At 39.9% G+C, this 24,818-nt stretch overlaps 1 protein-coding gene across 39 annotated transcripts in view; it reads right to left on the reverse strand.

Annotated features, from left to right (window-relative positions):
• Window positions 1-24,818, reverse strand: part of ANK3 (ankyrin 3) — a 714,446-nt gene that overhangs the window by 104,738 nt on the left and 584,890 nt on the right. For 21 of the 39 annotated variants that reach the window (XM_063781817.1, XM_063781816.1, XM_063781815.1 and 18 more), the window contains 3 exons: window positions 12,789-12,842; window positions 5,766-5,889; window positions 1,032-1,134 (listed from right to left, as the gene is read on the reverse strand). In XM_063781817.1, coding sequence (XP_063637887.1) covers window positions 1,032-1,134; window positions 5,766-5,889; window positions 12,789-12,842 — 281 coding nt within the window. Of the gene's footprint in view, window positions 1-1,031; window positions 1,135-4,103; window positions 4,116-5,765; window positions 5,890-7,154; window positions 8,378-12,788; window positions 12,843-24,818 lie in introns of those variants that run through there. The other 18 variants (XM_003312571.6, XM_063781818.1, XM_009458505.5 and 15 more) reach the window with 6 other exon arrangements.

The following is a 24,818-nucleotide window of genomic DNA, read 5'->3' on the forward strand; positions in this document are numbered from 1 at the left end:
CTTAAATATTATAAGCCACCTTTAAAAGTTTTATTGTCCAGATAGTTTCATCTGTCATTAAATCACTACTGTGCATACTTAAAGCCAGGTATTATCTGTGTAGTAATTATTCCAGGACCATCCTGAGCCCACATGCAGGAAGACTGTGTTACTGGAACTTCTTATAGTAACCCACTATCTATTCAACCACAATTATTGGAAGAAAACAATTACACAAACACCAAATGCATGTAGCAGAGATTCTGGTAGAAAGCAAAATAGTATCACATCTTCAGACACCCATCAAAGGCAGCTTTGAAGCTAAGGGAACAAAAAATGACCAGTCTCATCTTTACTTACTAAAAACAATTCTAACAAATTCCAACATAGATACACAGTTTGTTTAGCAAAATACAACATTCAGGCTGGGTGCGGTGGTTCACACCTGTTCCCAGCACTTTGGGAGGCCGAGGCAGGTGTATCACTTAAGGTCAGGAGTTCTAGACCAGCCTGGCCAACATGGTGAAACCCCGTCTCTACTAAAAATACAAAAATTAGCTGGGTGTGGTGGTGCGCCTGTAGTCCCAGCTACTTAGGAGGCTGAGGCATGAGAATCACTTGAGCCCAGGAGGCAGAGGCTGCAGTGAGCTGAGATCATGCCACTGCACTCCAGCCTGGGTGACAGAGACTCTGTCTCCAAAAACAAACAAAAACATTCATGAGGTTAATACCAGCAACTTCAGCTACCAATGATTATTAACTCTGCTTTTAAAAAACTGAAATAGATTTGACCTAGAGAAGAGAAAGGTAACTACACATCTCCTAGGACTTTGAGTTCTTCTCTGATACTCCTATCTTCCTCACCTGCAGAAGATAGGAATATTTCTGCTTATAGTACAACTTATTTTTTTTTTAACTGGCTAGTACCAGAAGATTTACAAATGTAAAATCAAACATGCAGAAATATATTTTTTGTCACAAGACAAAGAGCTTGATTAAATCATACAAATGTAAGTTTAATGGTCAAAGGCTATTTTGAAAAGAATGCATACCTGCTCTTTGGATGGCACAAGGAGTTCTTCAATCATCATGCTGTCCCGTGCATAGGAGCTTCTGTTCAAGGTGTAAGACCTATCCGAACTGAAGGAGCGGAGGCTGTTGTATTTACAGTTAACCATTCAACAGTGGTAGATGATGATGAGATGAATAAAAAAAAATTAATGCATGCAACTTTAAGAACAGGCAAGATGGCTAAAAATATCAACAAAAGTTGTTCTTGAAAGGACATAGTGAAAAGTAAAATCCCTTGTATTTGAGAAAATGTCTTCAGTGTAGACAACCTTATGATTAGAATTTGTTTAAAATTAGGCCAATTTTGAGAATATGAAATGCATGAAAACTTTGGATGTTTCACTATGAAGTTGAACTGACATGACAATTGAGAAGAACCAGATGATTCTAGATAGTTGACAGATTTTTCTAGGATGAGATCTTATGTTAGAATGTCTCCTCTTTCTGGTCTATGTCTACTTGACATGCGCTACTGATAAGAATTATGTCTACTTTAAATGGGTCTGTTTATAAGTCTTTGGGACTTACTGAGAACTCTGGTTTGTTGTTGCTACTCATAGAAAACATCAAGAAGGAAGTAGTGTTATGAATACACTTTGCATGATCCTCTTTGCCATCTTCCTGGCTTTGAGGAAACATTCATATTCCCTGCATGGTTATTTGGTCTTTTCTGCAAATATTCTTTCTTTGCTCTACTGTTGTCTTTCTAGCTCCTTCAACTGTTCTTTCCAGCCACTGTCAAATCCTCCATATGGCCCTTGAACTTCTCAGGTGCAGGTACCCTGATGCCCTGATATGCCATCATCACAGTGACCTCTAAACTAAAACTCAATAGAGTCAGGGCCCTTGGGAGAACAGTTCTGCCATGTCATTCTCGTGACCTTGCATATATTCACATAAGTCATACAGGCAAAGACTGGAATTGAAGCTAATCTGAGTCTTCACAGAACACCCTGTGATCTTCCAGGAACTGAGAGGATGGAGGTTGGTGAGGAGCTTCCATGAGATCATCTGCTACTCACCTCCCCATCTCACCTGGGAGGCTGTCATGAGATAGCTTTCATCACTTCCTCTTTCTAATGATGTATGAGGCTTCCTATTCTGCTCTCCTTGGAATAGAGCTGCAGAATATAAAACCATTTAGCTGAAGTCTAGAATTGGCTCCTCGGCAATGGGGTATCCCATAACTAGCATTGTAGACATCCAGCCCCTTTTGTTCTGGTGTCCTTTTAGGTGTAGGGGACAAGGATCATGAGAAGCTAGCACCTTTCACTTCTTCTTTCACTGCCTATATAATTAAAAAACCATCTGGATCTAAAAGTGGCTTCTTGTATCTTTACCAGTTGAACCAGCCAGACTTTGGCTTTGGCCTTGCCTTTTGTGTGCTTGATGGGGAAATGAACAAAGAAGATATACATAAGAGGTAAATAAATGATTCTTTGCATGAAACAATTTCTTTTCCCCACTGCCTGCTATACTAAAGAAAATCAGAAAGTGGGTATCCTTTTATCAAGGTACAGAGCCTCCTGACATTAGAGGCCTCATTCTAAGTGTCTACACAGATAGGTACGTACATTCTTCTAGGATTGGAGCCTTCACTTTTATCAGAATCTCAGATGGACCTCTCTTATCACCAAACAACCATCATTCTGCAGTCATTATTTAGTGTATTCAGCAAAACTTACTAAAAGACCATTATAAGCATAATTCCTGCACAGAGGAACTTATCTAGTAAGCCACATGACTCTAGCCACTTGCACAGTCAGGCCCTCTGTGCCCAATCATGGGACCCATTACTCTCTTTTTTCCCCAGTTTCAATTGCAAGCCCTTCTTTCTGCCATTCCTGTTTCTATTCTCTTACCTTCTCTCAAATACAGTAGAAGCTTCCTAAGAGCAGGAATTCTCTAACTCAACACTGTCCAACAGAACTTTATCCTATGAAGGGGATGTGCTAAATCTGAGCTATCCAACAACAGCGGCTACTGAGCACTTGAAATGTGGCTGGTGTGAATGAACAAATGAATTTAACTAATTTTAATTTAAGTAACTATAGGTGGCTAGTGGCTACATTATTAGTGCAGCTTCTAAGTACTAATAACAATGTTAAATTTTGCTCCAGTGGTGTGATTTGAGAGTCGCCGGCCACTCTCTGCATTAGACATTCATTTCTTCAAATTATGGTCCCCATGGCATGATATGTTAACATTGGTGGTGTATGAAACAGTTTTCTATGTAGACAAACACTTAAAAGTTTTAAAAAATAATTACCTATTCATTTTAATTTCATTTTTAAATGTATCTAAACTTTGTTGATACTTCTTAAACAGCTCCTCCTTCTTTTAATTTCTGTATGAGTGCCAACTGCAGAACAGAGCCCTGAATTGGGAGCTATCAACCGAAAGGCCTAAAGATGTCTTCATTTTGCATAATGTCTAAAGTTCCTACTTCTGATCATTCCAGACCAATTTAAATTAGACATATGGAGTCAATTAAATCCATCAAGTTTCACTGGGAATCCTTAATACTTCGAAGTACTTTCAGCTGAAAATTAAAGATTATTTGCATGGGGATCTAGAAAGCATTAAATTGTTTTCAACTAAGGCCAACTATTTGTAGCCATCAGTACACCCTAAGTGTTAAATATAGGAAGTGTTAGAAAAACATGCCTCAGAATTCTAAATTTATACTAATTTACCTAGCACAACTCAAATAAAACAGCAACCAGCAAACAAACAGCCCTTCACATCAGGACTTTTTCTTTAAACCCAGTGAAATTTCTTTAATTACTTCATGCATGATACAAAACTTGTTAAGGGAAAGAAATTCCTTAAGTATTCAGTCAATTTTGCGTAAGTAATATTTATTATATACTTTCTAGTTTTCTTAAAATCAGAAAATTTTTACTGATGTTTCTAAAGCTTTTGAGCAGAAAAAAAGAAAGCACATCGCAGCACATCACAGCACATCACATTACAATGCTAAAGAAAATAAAAATGAGAGCATGAGCCAGGAGAGGGAAGAGAAACACTATAAAAGTGCCATGTCTTCTTACCTTATCTTGGGACTATTTTAAAGTAATTTTAGGAAAAAAAAAAAAACAAAACAAAACAGAAGAAATAGAAAGCAAAAAATCAGACAGGGAAAAAAGAAAAAAAATGTTATGGTTGAATGAGTTACACATTTAATGTACTCCTTTTAAAATGTTACACTCAGAATATATTTTACTTGATAATACTCTAACAATGTGCTTAAAAATATTGGCTTTATAGATTTTTAAAAAATATTTGCCTCTGAGCATAACATGAGTCATCAATGTAAAAAAAATGAGTTACATATAATAGCAACAAATAATAGTGCAATCAAAATTAGAAGTGTGAAAGCCTTGGAATTATATTAAGAAAAAAATTACAGTGCGATATTCTGGTTTCCTATGTCACTGGAGGTCAGCTACTACAGTTTTCTACATAAAAATGATTGATCACAAAATGTGTCATATATTATCAGAAGAACAGAAGGCAAGCTAGTTATTGGATTTCAAAAGCTATAAATCTCTACAATTTAAACAAGATCTACAGGATCTCAAGAACCTTAAAAGTTCTACATATTTTCCATTTTAACTTGTTGCTATCTTTGATCGCCTAAAAGATTGCATTTTTTTAAAGTTATTTTTCCTCTTCCTGTTAATGACACCTGCTACAATAAGACTTTAAGGCCTTTTATAAATGTATTTATAAGGCAAAAGTTCTACCAAGCTATATGAGTTTCAAATTCCTACTAAAAAAAAGACTAGAAGAAAAATCAATTCGATATCCATACTGGCCACACCAACTACACTGAGAATAAACTCCAGGGTTTACTTTGTGGGAAGTGCCATTTACTATTAGACAATGAAACTTTTTACAACAGATCCTTAAACTATAGGAAAATGTCCTCAGGGTTCTGGCTTAGAAGGTTTAATTATTAGCTTTAAAATAACTTGACTGTCAGCAAACACTCTGTTAATCCACACTAGGGCAAAGAAGTCTCCAAATTCTGCACAAGGTTCTGTTTCTTTCAACTAGTTTAAGAAAAGTTTGAGTCAAGGTTTTCCCATACAGAAGTTTTCCACTTCAGTTGTAAGAACTGAATTTGTCACCATTCCTGTCTGTGACTTTTGGTAAATCACTGTTATACTTCTTACACGTCCCTTGTAAACAAAATAATGGAATAGTTTTAGAAGAGATACTCAAACACTTGGTGGACAACTTTAATAAACAACATAATTTTTTTTCAAAAATGCTCTCTTTTAATCATGAATTATTATTTCAGTAACAAAGAGAGAATAGTGAACAATCTATACACATATTTCTCACTTATTAGCAAATAATACTTTCTTTCAATATGGAACAAAACTTAATTTTGAAATATGTGACTCAGATTGGTTCTCCCAGTTTTGTCAGTGAGCTCTTTTGCTACTGTGCTGGAAGCATGACTGCAAAGTGGGAAAAAAAAAAAAGAACACACAATTAACATGTTCAATCACATGAAATTAACAACCGCAAACCACAAAAGAAAATAGCAGAGCATGTGTATTTGCGTCGAGAACATTTTGCTAAATTCACATCTTCATCCAAAGAACACATTTTGGAATAATGTGAAAAATGAACATGATTTTGATTTATGACAAATCATGGTTGTTTTAAATTAACTATGAAAGACAGCAACAATGAAGTACCTGGCAGAACGCGCTCCGAGACTAAAGCCCATGTAACCCTCTGCAGGCAGGGAATCATCACCCAATTCCTTAAGGTCCTGTGGCCCAAGATATTTGTCTGTGTCCCCGGTCATTGCATCTTCACCTGCAGATGTAGAGAGTAAGCCCACATCAAAAGCTTCCCTTTTGAAAGTGTCAGCTGTGGAGGAAATCACTCCTTTGGTTATCAGCAAATCCCCCAATATCTCATATTCACCTTCCCCTATCACCTGGATAATTTTTGTAACTCTCATTTAGAAGGAAAAGGTATAGGTAAAGGTTAGTACACAATTTCAAGAGTGAATTTAAGTAGCGGAAACAACTCCTGGTATTAAATACAAATCTTAAAACATTACCCCTATCCCTTTGCTTCCCCGTAAGCCTCAGCTGACTAGAAAGGTGGATGTTTTATGTCAGTTACAGTTTTCCTCACCTCACCTCACCCACGATGAGGGCAGCTTGTTTGAATGGACATGGTTTACAAAATAAGAACCACCTCTTCATTACCGTTCTTGAAATTATATGTGGGAAGGAAACAGACATTTAAAAAAAAAAACTGGTTTTCTCACACACAGGATTTCAGTTTGGGGCTTATGTAAGAAACTAGCAAGTTATGTGAACTATAACTTGCTTGGTTGGAGAGCCTTGGAACACATCAATTTTGAAATGCTTCTAAACCTATCAAATTAACAACAGCCCAACTGTCCCAATGCTTGAAATCTACATGGAAAGCAACACAGCCTTCTCCAGAGATAATATGGGTGCTTTAGCACTTTGAAAGGACTATATAAATTGCTCTTTAATTATCAAGACAAAGAGTTAATTATGTGAAATACTTTTACCAGCTACGTATGCAAAACATGACCTCATATGGAAAAACCACATTCCAAGAGTGACAAGGCAGGTTTTTCAATTGTCTTTTGCCCTCTGGGACATTTCCCATCCTTCTCAAAAGGTTGCACAGGCTGCAGAAAAGTTCCTTCCCCAAACAGGCAAACTCTTACCCTCTTTCTGGACGCAAGCTTCACTGGCCAAGAGATTGCAAAAGTGTACATGTTGTGTTTTCTCAAAGGTAAGTGATTCATTCCCCCAGATATATTTTCCAATTCCTGCATTCGGTACTGTTTACATTTTCCATTCATTTAAACTCAGGAAACCGCAAGAGCTCAGCTTTTAAACTACCAATCAAGTCTAAAAATACACTGTCAACTACTGTTTTTGCAAATGTAAAAACTAAACAGATCAACTTTCTACTGCTGCTACCCAGTACCAAGAGATTATTTTAAGTAATTATTTACGGCTGGGCTATTTGCACATTCACTGCATCTCAAACAAAAACAGCACACACCAAGTACAACTCAAAGATCTTACTCTGCGGTAAAGCCATTTCCACTAGGCTTGGATGATCAAATGTTTTCCTGATGTTTCCAGGAATTCCTTAAGCAGTGATTTAGAATCAACCTCCAAAACAGCTCAAGGAAACCAATCCCTGGTTTGTATCCACTCTCTTCACCACCGCTGAATTCCTCTCAGCATCTTGATATCCTCGTAGGCAACTGAGGAATTATACATCTTTCCCCACTCAGAGTTCGAAGATTTTCAAAATTTCAGGCCCCCCAAAAAATCTTTTTAAAAAACCCCACTTAATTGAGGTTAAGATCCTTTTGACCACTTCGCAGACATCCTTTTAAAGCTCCTTCTGATTGGATTAAAAACTCCTCTGGCAAGCCTCTAGCAGGACAGAATGGTGACATAAATGCAAGCCCCTGAGTTATTTGTATGTAAATATGAGGACTGCTCCGGTGTAGACTTTCGGTAATTTGATACCAATGCGCGTTGCCTAGTCGGGTAACCGAGACAGCCTTCATGTAGGGAGAGAGCGAAGTGCTACATTTAATTAGGAGGTGCTTCTTCTCAAATATGAATGAAGAAACAGCCAACCCAGGTAGAGGAAAAACATTAGAAGAAAACAAAGCAGTGGCCCAGGCGGGGAGTGGCACGGAGCTCCAGGCAAACTTTCAACTTTGTACTCAGCTGGGAACACTGGGAGCCTCAGTTATTTATGGTCCCTGTCAGGTGGAAGGAGGGGAAAAAGAGAGAGGGAGGGCCTGCCCTTGAGTTGAGGTTGTGAAACTGGGGCTAAGGAAAGCAGCAGTGATTCCCATAACTCTCCAAGAGGCACTTTGCAATACACTAATTGCCGCTGCTTTTTATCAAGAGTTTGAAGAAGGGAGCAGAAGTGAGACAAGTTGGAAAAAGCAAATGGGTGTTCTGCTTTATTTTTGGCCCAAGTTCTTTCAACTATTTAATATGGAGGGACTCACTGGTGCTCCTTCGAGAGGTCCCTGGAGGAAGTGCAAAGCAAAGGGAGAACTGGGGTTGGCTGGAGAGGCCTTTGTCGCCCCAGATAGGAGGCAGGACTGAGGTCTGTCACTTTGCTGTTACATTGTTTCTTTCTCTCTCCACTAGTGGCCTTCCTTCTCAGCTGCTCCACCCTGTTTATGTTGGCAGTGAAGGAAAAAACTAGCAGGACTTCCCCATCTTCCATCTGGGTACACTGGAGAGGCCATTTCAATTGCTGTTTTTTTTTTTTTTTTTTTTTTTTTTTTTTGCTTCCCTCCAGCCCCCACCGCCCCCGGGAATAGCTGGAGAATTGGGCTCAAAAGTAAAGGGTTTAGAAACTGTCTTGCTGAAGTAAGCAGTCTTTTATAAGAGCACATCTATCCCCTTGGAATGTTACCTAAATATACAGGAATCTGAATCTGTAGAACCGATAAAGTAGGGGGAAAACTCTGTTTTCCCTGGATACATGCATAGATGAATGGATAAATGCATGATTCATATAATATTAGGATGCTATGACACCTGGTGTTTTACTCTGATCAGCCTGGCTGTAATCAACATGGGAAATACATGGAAATAGAAGGGAAGTCATTTATAATGTCTGGAACATATTGAAAACTATTCCCAAGCAGAGAATAATTTCCAACTCTAAAGAATAGAAGGGGAAGTCTTGTTTAAAGAGAAATGTCTGAATGTTCATCGACTTTTTAAGTCTGCATTTCGAATCCAAACTACAGAACTGAGCAAAGCGTTATTCAAATACTGTCATTCATTCCAATTTCTCAGCAAGGCCTATGATGCAATGTTCCTTCCACTGACTTCTTGGCTATTTTTCCTTCTTGGCTATTCTTCCACACCCACCTTCCCTCCTGTTATACAGAATTTTTTCAGTCCCTAGAAGTCCTTAAACTCTTTAGACTTTGAGCCTTTACTAGGGTGTATTCTCTTGATGGAAACTTTATCGTTTTTTCCAGATGAACTTCTCTAATCTTTGACTCTTTCTAGAAGCCGTCGCACCCTCTACTCACCATTAGGTGTCCCTCATCAGAATGTATTGCCAGTAAACACATCTGCTTAGTCTTTCCCATTGGCTGGTGAGATCCCCTAAGTTAGGAGCCATATTCTTCCTTGGCCAGGTATATTGGAAGTTCTCATAAATAATCTTGGAATCCATGACTGATAATAAATATAAGTTATTTTTATTTTTATCTTTTAAATCTACATGTCATGGCAACTTAGCACTCTTTTCAAATATTATGTTAAATGACTGGTATACAGTAAAATTTCAATGAAAGTAAGTTTCCATTATTCTTTAGCCATACTTCTTAGACTTCAGAAATGGTCACTATGAAACCAAAAGAAGTCTGGGGTAGGAGTGGGAGTTGTCAACACACTTGGCCAAAGATTAATGAAAATAAAATAGCCTTATAACATTAAGTAATTATCCACTTAGCATTTTAGAATGGTGAGAACATTTCTTAAAAGACATGGAATTTAGAAATAAAAGCAATGGTATTCTTTTAATGCTGTTTTCCACAGTAGGTGCTCTAGGTTCAAATCCAAGCTGTACCATGTATTGACTGGGTGACCTTTGAAATACCATTTAACTGCTCTGAGTCATAGTTCCAACCTGTATAAAACTGGGGGTAATAAGTCTGCCTCTACCCTCAAGCCTCCTGGGGAGATTTAAATGAAATAATGCACAAAGTAAGGGCTTAATCAGCACGATTACTATTATTCTGTAGCACAATTTTTTCCAATGCCCAAATATCTGAATGCATGAACTCAAATAGCATTTAAATTGCTACTATTTATACTGGTAAAGGCAAAATCCAATCACAGCAGTAAAATGTCCCGTTCTCCATTACTTATAAGCCAGGCATTGTGTTAGGTAATCACAAAATTTGTTGATGGAATGAATGAATGAACAATAACAACAACAAAGTTCATTCACACTCCTTTCAATGAACAAAACATTCTATCATTATTATATAGTACAACACACTACTGTACCAAAGATTAGAAAGGAATGAGATGAATTGTATTGTGTGATTTGTTAACTTTCTCTAATCCACTATATAATCCAAACACATTTTGGCTAGTGGCAGCTTCTAACACGTGTGTATAAGCCAACCAAGGTAATTTTATTAACAGATGACATGCATTTTATATCAGATATATTTAGCTTAAAAATGTTACCAAGAGTCACATATTTTCACTTACTAAAAAGGAGTTGTGTAGGTTTATGTTTTCTAAAGGTATTTGGTGCAGTGAAATAAGAGTTGTGTTATAGAGGAATTTGACTATTTTTAGGCAAAGAGGATTTTGGTAGCTCATCTTTAAAATGCCTCCCTCACCCTTACCTCCAATGAACTATGTTTCCTTCTATTCATGCCCTTGCATAGTACCCCTAAATTGAATCTGGGTTGGCTGAAATTTTGAACAGTAAAATTTGGCAAAGTGATTTTGAATGAATGAGTATGTGTTCAAAGAAACCTTGCAGACTCCTCAAGTCTCTTGAAACAGTGGTTTGGGGGAAGCCAGTCCCAATGTAAGAAATCTGACTATGATGATAGCACCATGTTATAAAGAAGCTCAAGGTAGCCATATGGAGAGGCTGCTTAGAACCAGGGAAAGAGAGAGACCAAAAGAGAGTCAAAGAGAGAGAGAGAGAGAAAGAGAAATGCCCAGCCAACGCTCAGCTGTCGCTGCCATCCTAGCTGAGGTGTCAGACCTTTGAATGAAGACACCATCTTGGACATCTGGTCATGTTCCTCCACCTCAGCTGCTGACTGCAATCTCATAAAAGATCCCAAGACTCAGCTGAGCCCCGGTTAACTCACAGAACCAAGGTAGATAATAAGACCTTAAATCACTGAGTTTAGGGGAGGCTGTAATTTTGTAATAGGTAACCAAAGCAAAAATGAGAAATGACAAGGTCCAAAGGTAAACCAAAGAGGTCACACTCTGGTTGCCTAATGTATCACTAATAAATTAGAGTTAGCTCTGTAGTGCATTAAATGATGTGCATACACAAAGCCCAGGAGCACAGTGGCAGATGCCATTAGAGAAGGCCTCACTTAGTATTGACTTGATGCATTTCGAAACTTTTATCTTGAGCACTGATGTTCTTATTGTTAATCTACATCTGTCAATAAATTATCAGAGCCTACAAAATATATAAAAAGAATACAAAACTCCCCAAATCTACCTGATCCCACCACTAACCAATTAATAAAAGCAGTTCAGAGGCATTTTACTTCAACTACTCAGCAATCTCCTCTTCCTAGTCCTCCCTACATCATGACTAGGCTGAAAGAAGAGATTTCCTACACCATAATCAACCATTCAAAGATCCGTCAACTTCGTCTGCCAGGAAAACAATACAAAATAGAAACAGGAACAAAGGAGAGAAAGAGAGTATATTAAATGATTATCAGGACTGTGGTGGGCCAAATAGGTGTGCCCTCATTCCTTTTTAGATTCCAAGTCAATGGTCCAGTACATGGTGTAATATACCCAACCCAACATCCTCACAATCTTTCGTTATGCCCCCTAATGATCCTTTTTCATGTCGAATAAAGGAAATAGTTATTGGCCTAATATTTAAAAATGTTTTCTTATCCTAGAAGTTATTTTCTCTTCTTTTCTTCCCCCACCCGATGTACTTTTCTTCTAATCTCTTTCCACCTTAAGACCATCACCAAGGAAAACTTCTGTCACTTTTCCATGAACTGAAAGCTGTTTTCCCATCTGGCTGGAGACTTCAGTCATAAAGTTCCTTAAGACAAGGATACCAAATTGTATTGTTAGAAACTTTGCTCAGAAGTGTTTAATTCTGCTGTAAAATACAGAATCTCCCATTATAAAGTTTAAATTAATAGTTAATAGTACAGACCAAATAGTACAACCCTCCAAATTACATGGGATTAAAAAAGATTAGAAAGAATAAAGAGAAACAGTGTCTCTATACTCTACTGATTTACTAGGAGTTGATTTCTTAATAGAACTCAGCAAATAGTCTAATACACAAGAGATTAATGATCAAACTTGACTAAAATTTACTGTTGCTTATCCTTTAAAAAGTGATTTTCTTTGATCATACAGCAAAGAGAGGAAATGAAAACTATTGGGAAAATAAATCCTTTATTTCTAGTCAGCATTACAGAACAGTAGAATCAGATCAATTATAATTAACACTAATATTTATTGAGCATTTACTATGTTTTAGGCACTGTGTTTGGTGTTTTATATGTATTATTTCATTTAATTCTCATAATCTTATAAAACAGAATTGTTATTTCCATTTCAAAATAAAACACAGTTTAGAGTGGTGGAATAAATACTCCAACATTACTTAGAATATACAGAAAATAGGATTCAAAATCAGTTGCTGTCACTCTAGAGCCCTTCTTTTAACTACCACAGCGTGTTGGCCGTACAAAACTTAAGATACTATTGAATGAATGTTACAAGAAGTTCGTAATCAAAATGTAAGCTCCTTGAGGGCAAGGGGGCTTTGTCTGTTTTGCTTCATATCATTGCCCAGAACAGAGCCTGGCACATAGTAGGTGCTCAATAAATGTGGAATGAATGAAAGAGCAGTGATTGCCTTTCAAAATGGGAACTATATTTACTGGGGCAAAGAGGAGGGAGACTTACTTTTCACCGTAAACTCTTGTACCTTGGGAATTTTGTACCATGTGCATCTATTACCTATTCAAAAAATGAATAAAATTAACAAAATAAAACAAAACAAAATATAGGGACCACAGATCAGTCATATAAGCTCTATGTTCCATCCACCAGAAACAGTATTGTCACTTACATAAGTCTGCCATGAAGATGTGTTTGTTTACCAGTGGATATCCAGCAATCAAGCAGAGGGAACACTCAATACTTTGATATTCTACCTTACATGCCTCTTTAAGAGATGGAACAGAAAAAGTGAAGTAACAAAGCAGGAAGAAGGAGATGCACGCTATTAATGTGGTACTTCTAGTAGTTTCAGGGGTACGTGTGCAGGTTTGTAACATGGGAAAACTGCATGTCACAGGGGTTTGGTGTACAGATTATTTCATCATCCAGCTAAAGAGCATAGTACCTGATAGACAGTTTTTCAATCCTCACCTTTCTCCCACCCTCCACCCCCAAGTAGGCCTTGGTGTCTGTTGCTCCCTTCTTCTTTTTTTGGAGACACAGTCTCACTCTATTGCCCAGGCTGGAGTGCAGTAGCATAATCTTGGCTCACTGCAACCTCTGCCTACTGGGTTCAAGCAATTAGCCTGCCTCAGCCTCCCGAGTAGCTGGGATTACAGGCACCCGCCACCACGCCCAGCTAATTTTTGTGTTTTTAGTAGAGACAGGGTTCCACCATATTGGCCAGGCTGGTGTTGAACTCCTGACCTCAGATGATTCGGCCTCCCAAACTGCTGGGATTATAGACATGAGCCACTGCGCCCGGCAAAGATTTATATCTCATTCAACATTTAGACAATAAATTCTCAGCCTAGAGAATCCAAATGACATATTTGCTCACATTACTTTTCTCTTGATCTCCTGATATTTTCATTCTCAAAAGAACAAGGAAGCAGGAGTAAGAAAAAGAAATATGGTAGGATTAGGATCCTGATCCCTCAAACTTGGATTCTAAAAGTCTAATTCTGGCCCGGAGTTACAGAATAGTTGATGGGAACGTTAGTTAGATGCCAGATCTGCATGTATTTCTCCTTTCATTTTTCAGTTTGGAGCAAGAGCTCGTGTTAAGTAAGGTTTCCTGTGAATATTCTGAGAGGTGATAAAAAGCACGAGGTGGTGTTTGGAGGATGGAATTGTGCCATCTGCTTCAGGAGGTTCCTGCATGTAGCCCAGGAACTTCTGTGTCAGGCTGGAGGACCCGCAAGCCTTGCACTGGTGATGCTGCAAGCCCAGCTCATCTCTGTACCTTCTGGCAGGACTGGAGCCTCAGAGAAAAAGTGACAGTCCCATGCTCAAGGTATAAAATAGAGTGAGCATTTACTTCCTGCCCCCTTCACTCTCCACCTCTCCTCTCAGTAGGAAGAAGGAGAGGATTATTTAGGGGGTGGGAGAGAGGGTCTTCACTTTAACCCTTTGTTTGCCATCATATGCTGGCCATGGTTGTCGTTCTTTCAAAACAGAAAATAAGTGCTAGGATATACTTTTGATATGGTTTGGCTCTGTGTCCCCACCAAATCTCATGTTGAATTGCCATCCCCAGTGTTGGAGATGGGGCCTGGTGGGAGGTGTTTGGATCACATGGGTGGATTCTCATGAATGGGTTAGCACCATCCCCTTGGTGCTGTTCTCGTGATAGTGAGTGAGTTATCATGAGATGTGGTTGTTTTAAGGTGAGGGGCACCTCCCCTTCCTCTCTCTTCCTCCTGCACCGGCCTTGTAAAGTACTGGCTCCCCCTTTGCCTTCCCCTATGATTGTAAGTTTCCTGGGGCCTCCTCAGAAGCAGAAGCTGCTATGCTTCCTGTACAGCCTGCAGAACCATGAGCCAATTAAACCTCTTTTCTTTATAAATTACCCAGTTTCAGGTATTTCTTTATAGCAGTGTGAGAATGGACTAATACAACTTTCTGGCTTTCCTTCTGAAAATGGGTGGTAATTATGGATTAAGTTGAGAAAATAGTTAAATAAGCATTGGGTAAACTAGGTAAATTAAGAAGGCCGAAGAAGCGTGTTCTCATTTTAAGGGATGCATGTGCCTCCTGTGGGATGGCCATCAGCAGCATTCTGCCTTCCTTTCCCTAGTTCTAGGTGCTCATGAGAGCCTGGCATTGTAGGTGGCCAAAAAAGAATCAGGTTTGAATGACAAAGTTTGCACACCTCTGAAAGAACAGCAAACTGCCATTATTCATTCCACAGAACAAATGACCCTGCTTAAGCTGTTTTTTTTTTAGTACAACCTCAGTTTGATTCTTTTTCTACCTCTTCATAGAAAAACCTGAATTCTCTTTCCTTTCTGAGATGGGTTTGTTTATTAACCCAAACAAGATCACATAGGACATTTTTCATTGCTCCACCTGGAAAAGTTCCAACACTGAGTCATGCATGCTTACTTTAGAAACTATATCTAGCCTGGATTAAGAAGCAGTAAAGTGCCATACAGGTTTTAAAAAGAAGCACTTTTAGCCACAAAGAACAGAATAAAGAGAATTCAGGTTTTTCCTATGAAGAGGCAGAAAAAGACAATGTTGGGACAGACTCTAAAATTTCTTCATGTTCTTTCTTATTAGTACTCCTTAACTCAGATACAGAAATTCCTTTAGTCCTCTAAGTAAGATCAAACACCATACTGACTTGGTCAAAGGAGCACTGAAGTCTAAAGACAGAATGCAGGTAGAAAGAAGTAAAAGATTACTTATACTGTTCTCATTATCTAAAATCTAAGCCACTTGTGAAGAAGACTAGACAATGAACTAATTGCTAGCCACAAACTAGCCCTGGAAAATCAGGCACAAAAATGTTGGTTCTCACTTGTAGAGAAACTAGGTAGCTAAATTCAAGGTGGCAGTATCATGACAGCTGATTTGTCCTATTCATTCTTCCTTAGCTATTTGTCTAGCCTCAACCCCAAATCCAGACTGCATTATTCTCACCTCTTCATTGCCTAGGCACACAAGGACCATGAGTACAATGCAGGAACATGTTAATCACTGTTCCCAGGTATAAAGAAGTACCAGGCTCGAGTATAAACAGCGATTTTGGCCTTTTCTTTCCCTTACACCCAAACTGCCTATCATTGTGCCTGGCAATAAACACCCATTTATTGGTTTGTTTTGTACTTCCAACCTATACCCCAGAGATGTGTACACACAAGGCAAAGACACATGAGGCCTGTCCTCAGTTCTCATTCTCACTGGGGTTCTGACTCACCCCTCCCCATTGGGACATCTTTCCCGGGCTCCTCTCACTCCTCTTGCTCCTAGCTCCCTGTGCACCACCTTGTCTTCCCCTTGCTCATTCATTCTCACTGTTGTGTTCTCTGAGCTAATGAGAGGGCTACAGGGTGGTTACATTAGGACAACCTTCCACAGGAAGCAGGTCAGACTTTTCAGGTAGATGGAAGGGACAGACCTGATTTAGGGGGAAAAAATATTCAAAATTACAATTTGTTTGGGGCAAATAAAAAAAACCACAACAGCCTGTTGTTTGCAGTTAAACAAGCACACAATTCCTTGGCGTCTGTTAAATATTTCACAGGCTGCTCTAGCTGCTCACTCTATCATAGCTTCTTGGAGGAAAAAAATATACTCGCTATGACCTTCCCTACCTACACTAGAACTCTTATCTTCTGTCTATATCCAGGATATTCCATATGGCATGGCAGCTGCTGAGGTCACCAAGGATTCCCATACCCCTTATTTTGTTTTGTTGTTATTTGAGACGAAGTCTCGCTCTGTCGCCCAGGCTGGTGTGCAGTGGTACGATCTCGGCTCACTGCAACCTCCGCCTCCTGGGTTCAAGTGAGTCTCCTGCCTCAGCCTCCTGAGTAGCTGGGATTACAGGCACCCACCACCACGCCTGGCTACTTTTTGTATTTTTAGTAGAGACAGGGTTTCGCCATGTTGGCCAGGCTGGTCTCAAACTCCTGACCTCAGGTGATCCATCCGCCTCACCCTCCCAAAGTACTGGGATTACAGGCGTGAGCCACCATACCCGGCCTCCTATACTACTTGTGCTCTTTTGATTGGAGCTTTCTAGGAAAGTTCCTCCCAGGCTTCCTCTAGCACCTACTCCTCAGGTTTTTTCCCCTTCATCCTTCACCACTCCCTTTCCATGTCCATTAGCATTCTTCTTCCTCTTATGTGTGCCCAGAGTTTTCTAGAACCGCTTCTCTTCCTCCTTGTGTGCTGCCCTGGGACCTCATCCGGTGCCTGGCGTCTGCACCCTTGTCCCCACTCCTGTGTGCTGAGCTCTCCTGTGGGGGCCTGTGCTTTCCTGTCTCTGACACTTTGACCAACAAGTTTTCTAAATATGAAACACCTCTTCCCAATCCCCATCCTTCTACCCGTGCAAAATTTCTGTGTGTCCAAATCCTATCTATTCTTTAAAATGCCTTTAAAGTTTGTTTTTGAGGTCTTTAATAATCTCCCTGTCTTTTTAATTTTCTTGTCACTTAATCTGTTATTCTCTCATGGCACCTGACATGGTTTGGATGTCTGTGCCCTCCAAATCACATGTTGAAATTTGAGCCCCAGTGTTGGAGGTAGGGCCTTGTGGAAGGTATTTGGATCATAGGGGCAGATCCCTCATGAATGGCTGGATGCCCTCCTTGTTGTAGTGAGTAAGTACTCACTCTGTTTTTCCACACAACGGCTAGTTGGTTAAAGAGACTGCCACCTCCTCCTCTCTCTCTTGCTCCCTCTCTTGCCATGTGACATTCCTGCTCCCCCTTCTCCTTCTGCCATGAATAGAAGCTTCCTGAGGCCTCACCAGAAGCCAAGCAGATGCTGGTGCTATGCTTGTACAACCTGTAGAACCATGAGCCAAATAAACCTCATATATATATATAAATTATCCAGTCTCAGGTATTTCTTTCTAGCAGCGCAAAACAGACTAACACAGAATCTCGAGTAGAAAGTCTAAGGTAAAAAATTCTAAATGCAAATTCCAGTTTCTGTAACTGTGTGAACCTGAGCAAATATCTTAAACTCCTTGAGACTGACTCCTTAATATAATTAGGACTAATATTACTTTAAATTAGGGTATTAAATTAGGACATAATGGAAATTAGGAGTAAAAATAGTATTAATAATGCTGTTGAATACTTTGAGAGAAGTAACAAAGATACAGCACCAAGTAAGTAACATTCCCTGAGTTCTTACCACATGCCAAGTTCTAGGCTAAATGCTTTTTACATATGTCATTATATATACTTTGAAGGTCTATCCCCTCCAAATCTCTTGTTGAAATGTGATCCCCAGTGTTGGAGTTGGGGCCTAGTGGGAGGTGTTTGGGTCATGGAGGTGGATCCCCCATGAATGGCTTGTGCCATCCCCTCTGTAAAGAGTGAATGCTTGCTCTATTTGTTACCGTGAGATGTGATGTTAAAAAGAGCCTGGCTTAGTTAGGCTTTTGAGATTCATTCATACTGTTGTATATAATTGAAGTTTCCTCCTTTCCTCTCTCTTGCTTCCTCTCTTGCCACCTAACTCTCCTTTACCTTCTGTCATGAATGAAAGCATCCTGAGGTCTTACCAGAAGCAGATGGATGGGCAAGGACAGATACAATGCAGAGGAAAAAAAAAGTGTTCAAAATTACAATCTGTTTTAGCCACCATGCTTCTTGTACAGCCTGCAGAACTGTGAGCCAAAATAAACCTCTTTTCATTATAAATTACCCAGCCTCAGATATTCCTTCATATGAATGCAAAACAGACTAGCATAGGTATTCAAACTTAACAATAACTCAACCATTATGGGGCTCTTATCTAAATTACCAGACAACATCTATATTAGAAGTACAAGGATTTGCATATCAGCTCCAGCACTGATGTTGTGTGACCTTAATCAAGTTCCTTAACCTTACTGAAACTTATTTTCCACATCTATGAAATGAAAATGACAATGGCTCCAATTTAATCATTGTGAGGGTTAAATTACATAATGCATGAAATGTGTCTAGCTTAATGCCTAGCACATAGAAAGATTCAATCATGGTAAATACCTTGTTTCTGATGGTGAGAGTATTAATTTATATGGAATCCTGAGGGGGGACAGAGACACAGGTAAATGTGTGGAATTAAGCCAGTAGATACATTCATGAATGAAGGTACAGATGTATACACCCTAAGACCTATGATAGACACCAGGACAACTCTGATCCTATGGCACTGACTAGTCTAGTTTGAAAGAAAATATAAAAAACTAACCATGAGTTGGCAAACTACAACCCATGGGCCAAACCCAGCCTCTTGCCTATTTCTGTAAATAAGCTTTATTAGTATCACACAATCAGGCCTGTTGATTTAGGTATTATCTCTGGTGGCTTTTGTTCTACAAAGGCAGAGTTTAGTAGCTGTGACAGAGACCAATATGGACTAAACATTCAAAAATATTTACCACTGGCTCTCTATAGAAAAAGTCTGCTGACTCTTGAAATTAATGACTAATAAAATGAGATGAGTATTAGGACGAAATAAAAAAGCATAAGTGAAAGGAGAATGGAAAGGGGTTAGCCAGGGACCATATCACACAGGACTTACTAATCATGGCAAGCTACTGAAATTACTCTAAATGCAATATAAAGCCTTGCGTGGGTTTTAGTTTTGTATTTGTACTACTTTAAGGGTGTATTTATATTATTTGTGTGGCTTGGTTACTTTTGTTACAAAATACGGCAACCACACAGATGAGAATATAAAATATAAATATACATTTTAGCAAACTGTTATAAAATAAACACCATCTAGGTGAAGAAATAGAACATCATCAGCACTTCAGAAGACTCCCACATCCCCCACCCCAAACACAGGCCCCTCTTACCTCCTCAAGGTAATTGCTTTCTATATATTCTTTTCCTTGCATAAAAATCTCAGTATCTAATTTTACAAGCATAGTTTATTGTCATCTGGTTTTGATGAATTCTGTTGTCTTCACATAATATACAACTCAGCAATTATACTCCTAGGTTTACATCCTACAGAAATGTATGCATATGTGTACCAGGAAACTTATATAAGAAAGTTTGTAACAACAGTTCAAACTTGAAACAACCCACATTCTCATCAACAGTAGAGTGGATAACTCAATGTGGTACAGGCAGACAATGGAATATTGTATAGAAATGAAAATGAATGAAGTTCAATTATATGCAACAGTATGAATAAATCTTAAAAGCCTAACTATAGGCTTTGGATGGTTTTAAGCTAAGGAGTGGAATAACATGATCCAATGTATATGTTTAAAGGCTTGTGTGGATGCTGTGGAGAAAGCTGAGTCTACTGGGTAAGAGAAGAACTGGAGATCTGTAAGGAGGCTCCTGCAGTATTCCATGTGAGCGATGTGGTGGCCTGGATGGGGGTGGTGAAAATGGAGATGGAGAAGAGAAGAGAGATTTGAGATGTATTCTGAAAGTAGGACTGATATGACTTGCTGATGGACTGGATAGAAGTGCTGTGGGAAGACAGATTGCATAAAACTCAGATTTTGCCTTGGGCGATGGAACCATTTATTGAGATGGAGAAGGGTGAGAAAAGACACCATTTTCAAGGGGTATGTTTAGGTATCTTAAGGTGACTTAACATATCAGAACCTAAATGAAAATGTACATAGCTGGATAAGTGGATAGTGTGGGTGATAATCACTGTATAATTCTAATTCCAAAGACAGGATACCAATGATGGAACAGACTTTGCTTTAGAATAAAGGCCCTTGTCCTAGTCCACAGATCTTCTTCTTTAGCTGGTAATTCTTTTAAATTCATCAACTATTCCTTGAGATGCAGATATGCTTTGGGAGAGTCATTATAAAGCTGTTTATCAACTTAAACATAGCCTAGGACTGTCTCAGTAAAAAGGAGCTGAATGAAAGGAAAAGGTAGCATTGTCAGCAATCTTCATCTTGCTTCATCTCAGAAACCTGCTAAACTATCCCTTGAGTATGACTTCATGTTGATGCAACCGATCAAACATGTATTGAAGATCTCTGTGTACCAAGCAGTATACTAGGTTCTTGCGATAAAACAGAGAATAAGATTTAGTCTTTGCTTCTGGTATTTTAAAGTTACCATTTTGGCTTTATCCCTGAGAGATACAAGCAATTATGTAACATCGATTTGAAAGGCCAATTGTAAGCAGAGAAATCTTCAGGCAAAAGGCTAAATGATACAAGAGGTTCTTGTAAAACGACAAAATTTCAGGTGAAGAACAATTTCTGAAGCTGCTAAGAACAGTGACTTAATGAAACCAAACCCTTGAATCACCTGAGGGCAACCTGATCTCCATGGCCTCTTTCCAGATCTATTAAGCTAATAACATAACAGTCCTATTTATTTAGAATGATTAGGAGATTAGGGTAGCAGGAGAGTCCTAGACATTTGGCAAGAAGAGGTCCTAACTGGTCTTTTCCTGGGGGTCTTCTTCAGATCTACCTTCACATTTCCCAAAGTAATTCACCCTACTTTTTTGAGTTTTGGATTGTGTCAAGTCAAAATCTGTTTATTCCACCAGGCTTGGTGCCTCACGCCTGTAATCCCAACACTTTGGGAGGCTGGGGCAGGTGGATCACATGAGGCCAGAAGTTTGAGACCAGCCTGGCCAACATGGTGAAATCCTGTCTCTACTAAAAAATACAAAAATTAGCCAGGCATGGTGGTGGGCGCCTGTAGTCCCAACTACTCAGGAGGCTGAGGCAGGAGAATCACTTGAACCTGGGAGGCGGAAGTTGCAGTGAGCCGAGATCATGCCACTGCACTCCAGCGTAGGCGACAGAGTGAGACTGTCTCAAAACAAAACAAAATGAAACAACCAAAATCTGTTTATTCTTTCCTAATGAGAATACACTGATACGTTTACTAAAACTACTGGCTTTTAGTTCTTAAAATCTATTTGAAATTATGTTTATATTTATTTTACTTGAATTTTCATCTTGGTGTATATAGTTCTTTTGCCAAAAGAAACAGAGGAAGGTTCTCTAAATATTTATCGTTATTGTAAAGGGGAGGAGAGGTAGAGAAAGATGGCTGAATAGAACACTCCAGTAATTTTCCCCTCACAGGAACCCCAAACTGAACAACTATCAATGCAAGAAAGCACTTTCATAATAACAAAAAAATTAAGTAGTAATCACAATACCTGATTTTAATGTAATATCAAGGATAGAGGCATTGAAAAGCTCAGAAAGACAGTCTTGCATTATCTACACCACCCCTCCCCCAGCTCCAGGCAGCACAGCATAGAGAAAGAATCTGTGGGCTTGGGAAAGAGAGAGCAAAATGAGTGTGCAACATTGCATTGGAGCTCAGCACTGCCCTGTCACAGTGGAACACAGTACAGGACAGAATTCTGCCAGTGCCCACGGAAGGAGCATTTAGGACAGTGCTGGGCCAGAGGGGAATCCTCCACCCCAGCAAGAGGAAACTGAGTCCCAGCCAGCTTCACCATTGGCTGACTAAAGTGGCTTGGGGCTCAGAATAAATTTAGGTAGCAATCAGGACCCAAGGACTGCAGTCCTTGGGCAAGCTCTGGTGCTACCCTGGTCTTGGAGGTTGTGATAGTTAATATTGAATGTCAATTCGATTGGATTGAAGGATGCAAAGTATTGTTCCTGGGTGTGTCTGTGAGGGTGTTGCCAAAGGAGATTAACATTTGAGTCAATGGACTGGGAAAGGCAGACCCACCCTCCATCTGGATGGGCACATCTAATCAGCTGCCAGCAAGGCCAGAATAAAAGCAGGTAGAAGAACACAGAAGGACTAGACTGGCTGAGTCTTCTGGCCTCCATCTTTCTCCCGTGCTGGATGCTTCCTGCCTCGAACATCTGACTCCAAGTTCTTCAGCTTTTGGACTCTTGGACCTACACCAGTGATTTGCCAGGGGCTCTCAGGCCTTTGGCCACAGACTGAAGGCTGCACTATTGGTTTTCCTACTTTTGAGGTTTTGGGATTCGGACTGCCTTCCTGGCTCCTCAGCTTGCAGATGGCCTGTGAGACTTTACCTTGTGATTGTGTGAATCAATTCTCCTAATAGACTCCCCTTTATATATCACATCTATCCTATTAGTTCTGTCCCTCTAGAGAATGCTGACTAATACAGAGGTGGTAGACTTCAGTTATGACACCAGCTGTGGTGACCAAGGGTGTGCCTGTGTCACTCATCCCCCAATTCCAGGCAGTGCAGCTCAGGGACTCTTTCCACTTGGAGAAAGGAGAGGGAAGAATACAGAGGGCTTTGTCATGTAACTTGGGTACCAGCTAAGCCACACTAAAATAAAGCACCAGGGAAACTCCTGTACCTCCTGATTCCATGCCTTTGTTTCTGGACAGTGTTTCTAGACCCACGCTGGACCAGCAGGGAATCCAATGTCCTGATGGGACAAACCCCGTTCTGCTGAATAGAGTGGCTTTGGCCGGGAATAAACATCAGCGACAGCCAGGCAGTAGTGACTACAGCCGTGGGGTGAGCCCCAGTACTGTGCTGGGCTACAAGGCTTTACATGTGACCCTGTGCAGTGCCAGCTGTCATGGCCATTAGAGTGACCGCGTTATCCCTCCCCCAACTCCAGGCAGCCTGGTGCAGAGACTGACTTCCTTTGCCAGAAAGAGAGGGAAGTGGGAGGGACTTTTTACCTGGTAACCCAGGGAATTCTCCCTTATTTTCCCAAAATCTACCAAAGCTGTGTATCAAGGAGTCTGTAAGAGTTGCAGCATTCCAGGGCTTGGGGCACTCTCTAGTGCTGAAATGGCTGCAGTGACCATAGGCTTAGGTCACAACACTCAATCCCTTTTGAATTCTTGGAAAGTCCTCTCAAAAAGGATGGCTAAAAACAAGCCTATACTGTGAAGACTGGAATAAATAGCTAACTCTTTAATGCCCAGGTATCAACAAATGTCTACAAGCATCAAGGACATCCAAGAAAACATTACCTCACCAAATGGACTAAATAAGGCATCAGTGACCAGTCCTGGAGTGATGGAGATATATGGCCTCTCAGATACGGAATTCAAAATAGCTGTCTTGTGGAAGCTCAATGAATCTTTTTTTTTTTTTCGAGATAGAGTTTCACTCTTGTTGCCCAGGCTGGAGTGCAGTGGCATGATCTCGGCTCACTGCAACCTCCGCCTCCCAGGTTCAAGCCATTCTCCTGCCTCAGCCTCCTGAGTAGCTGGGATTACAGGCACGTGCCACCACGCCTGGCTAATTTTGTATTTTTAGTAGAGACAGGGTTTCCCCATGTTGGTCAGGCTGGTCTCGAACTCCTGACCTCAGGTGATCTGCCTGCCTCAGCGTCCCAAAGTGCTGGGACTACAGGCGTGAGCCACTGTGCCCGGCCTTTTTTTTTTTTTTTTTTTTTTAAAAGGGTTCTCACTCTGTTGCCCAGGCTGGAGTGTAGTGGTGCAATCACAGCTCACTGCAGTCTTGACCTTCTGGGCCCAGGTGTTTATACCACTTAAACACTGCAAGTACTTGGGATCACAGGTGTATGCCACCATGGCCAGCTAATTTATTTTTATTTTTTATAGAGACAGAGTCTCCCTATGTTGCCCAAGCTAGCTCAATGCACTTTAAGATAACAAAGAGCAGAATTTCATCAGATAAATTTAACAGAGATTAAAATAATTTTTAAAAGTCAAGCAGAAATTCAGGAGTTGAAAAACTTAATTGACAAACTAAAAATGCATCAGTTTCTCAATAGCAGAATGGATCAAGCAGAAGAAAGAATTAATGAGCTTGAAAACAGGCTCTATGAAAATTCAGTCACAGCAGAAAAAACAAAAAAATAAAAAGGAATGATGCATACCTACAAGATCTAGAAAATAACCTCAAAAGGACAAATCTAAGTTATTGGCCTTAAAGAGAATGGAGAGACAGAGAGAGAGAGAGAGAGAGAGAGAGAGAAAGAGAGAGAGAGAGAGAGAGAGAGAGAGAGAGAGAGGCAGCGGCAGGGAAGGAGGGAGGGAGATCAGGGTAGATGATTTACTCAAAGAAATAATAACAGGGAAC

The sequence above is a fragment of the Pan troglodytes genome, chromosome 8, assembly GCF_028858775.2.
Source record: "Pan troglodytes isolate AG18354 chromosome 8, NHGRI_mPanTro3-v2.0_pri, whole genome shotgun sequence".
Classification (NCBI taxonomy): Eukaryota; Metazoa; Chordata; class Mammalia; order Primates; family Hominidae; genus Pan; species Pan troglodytes.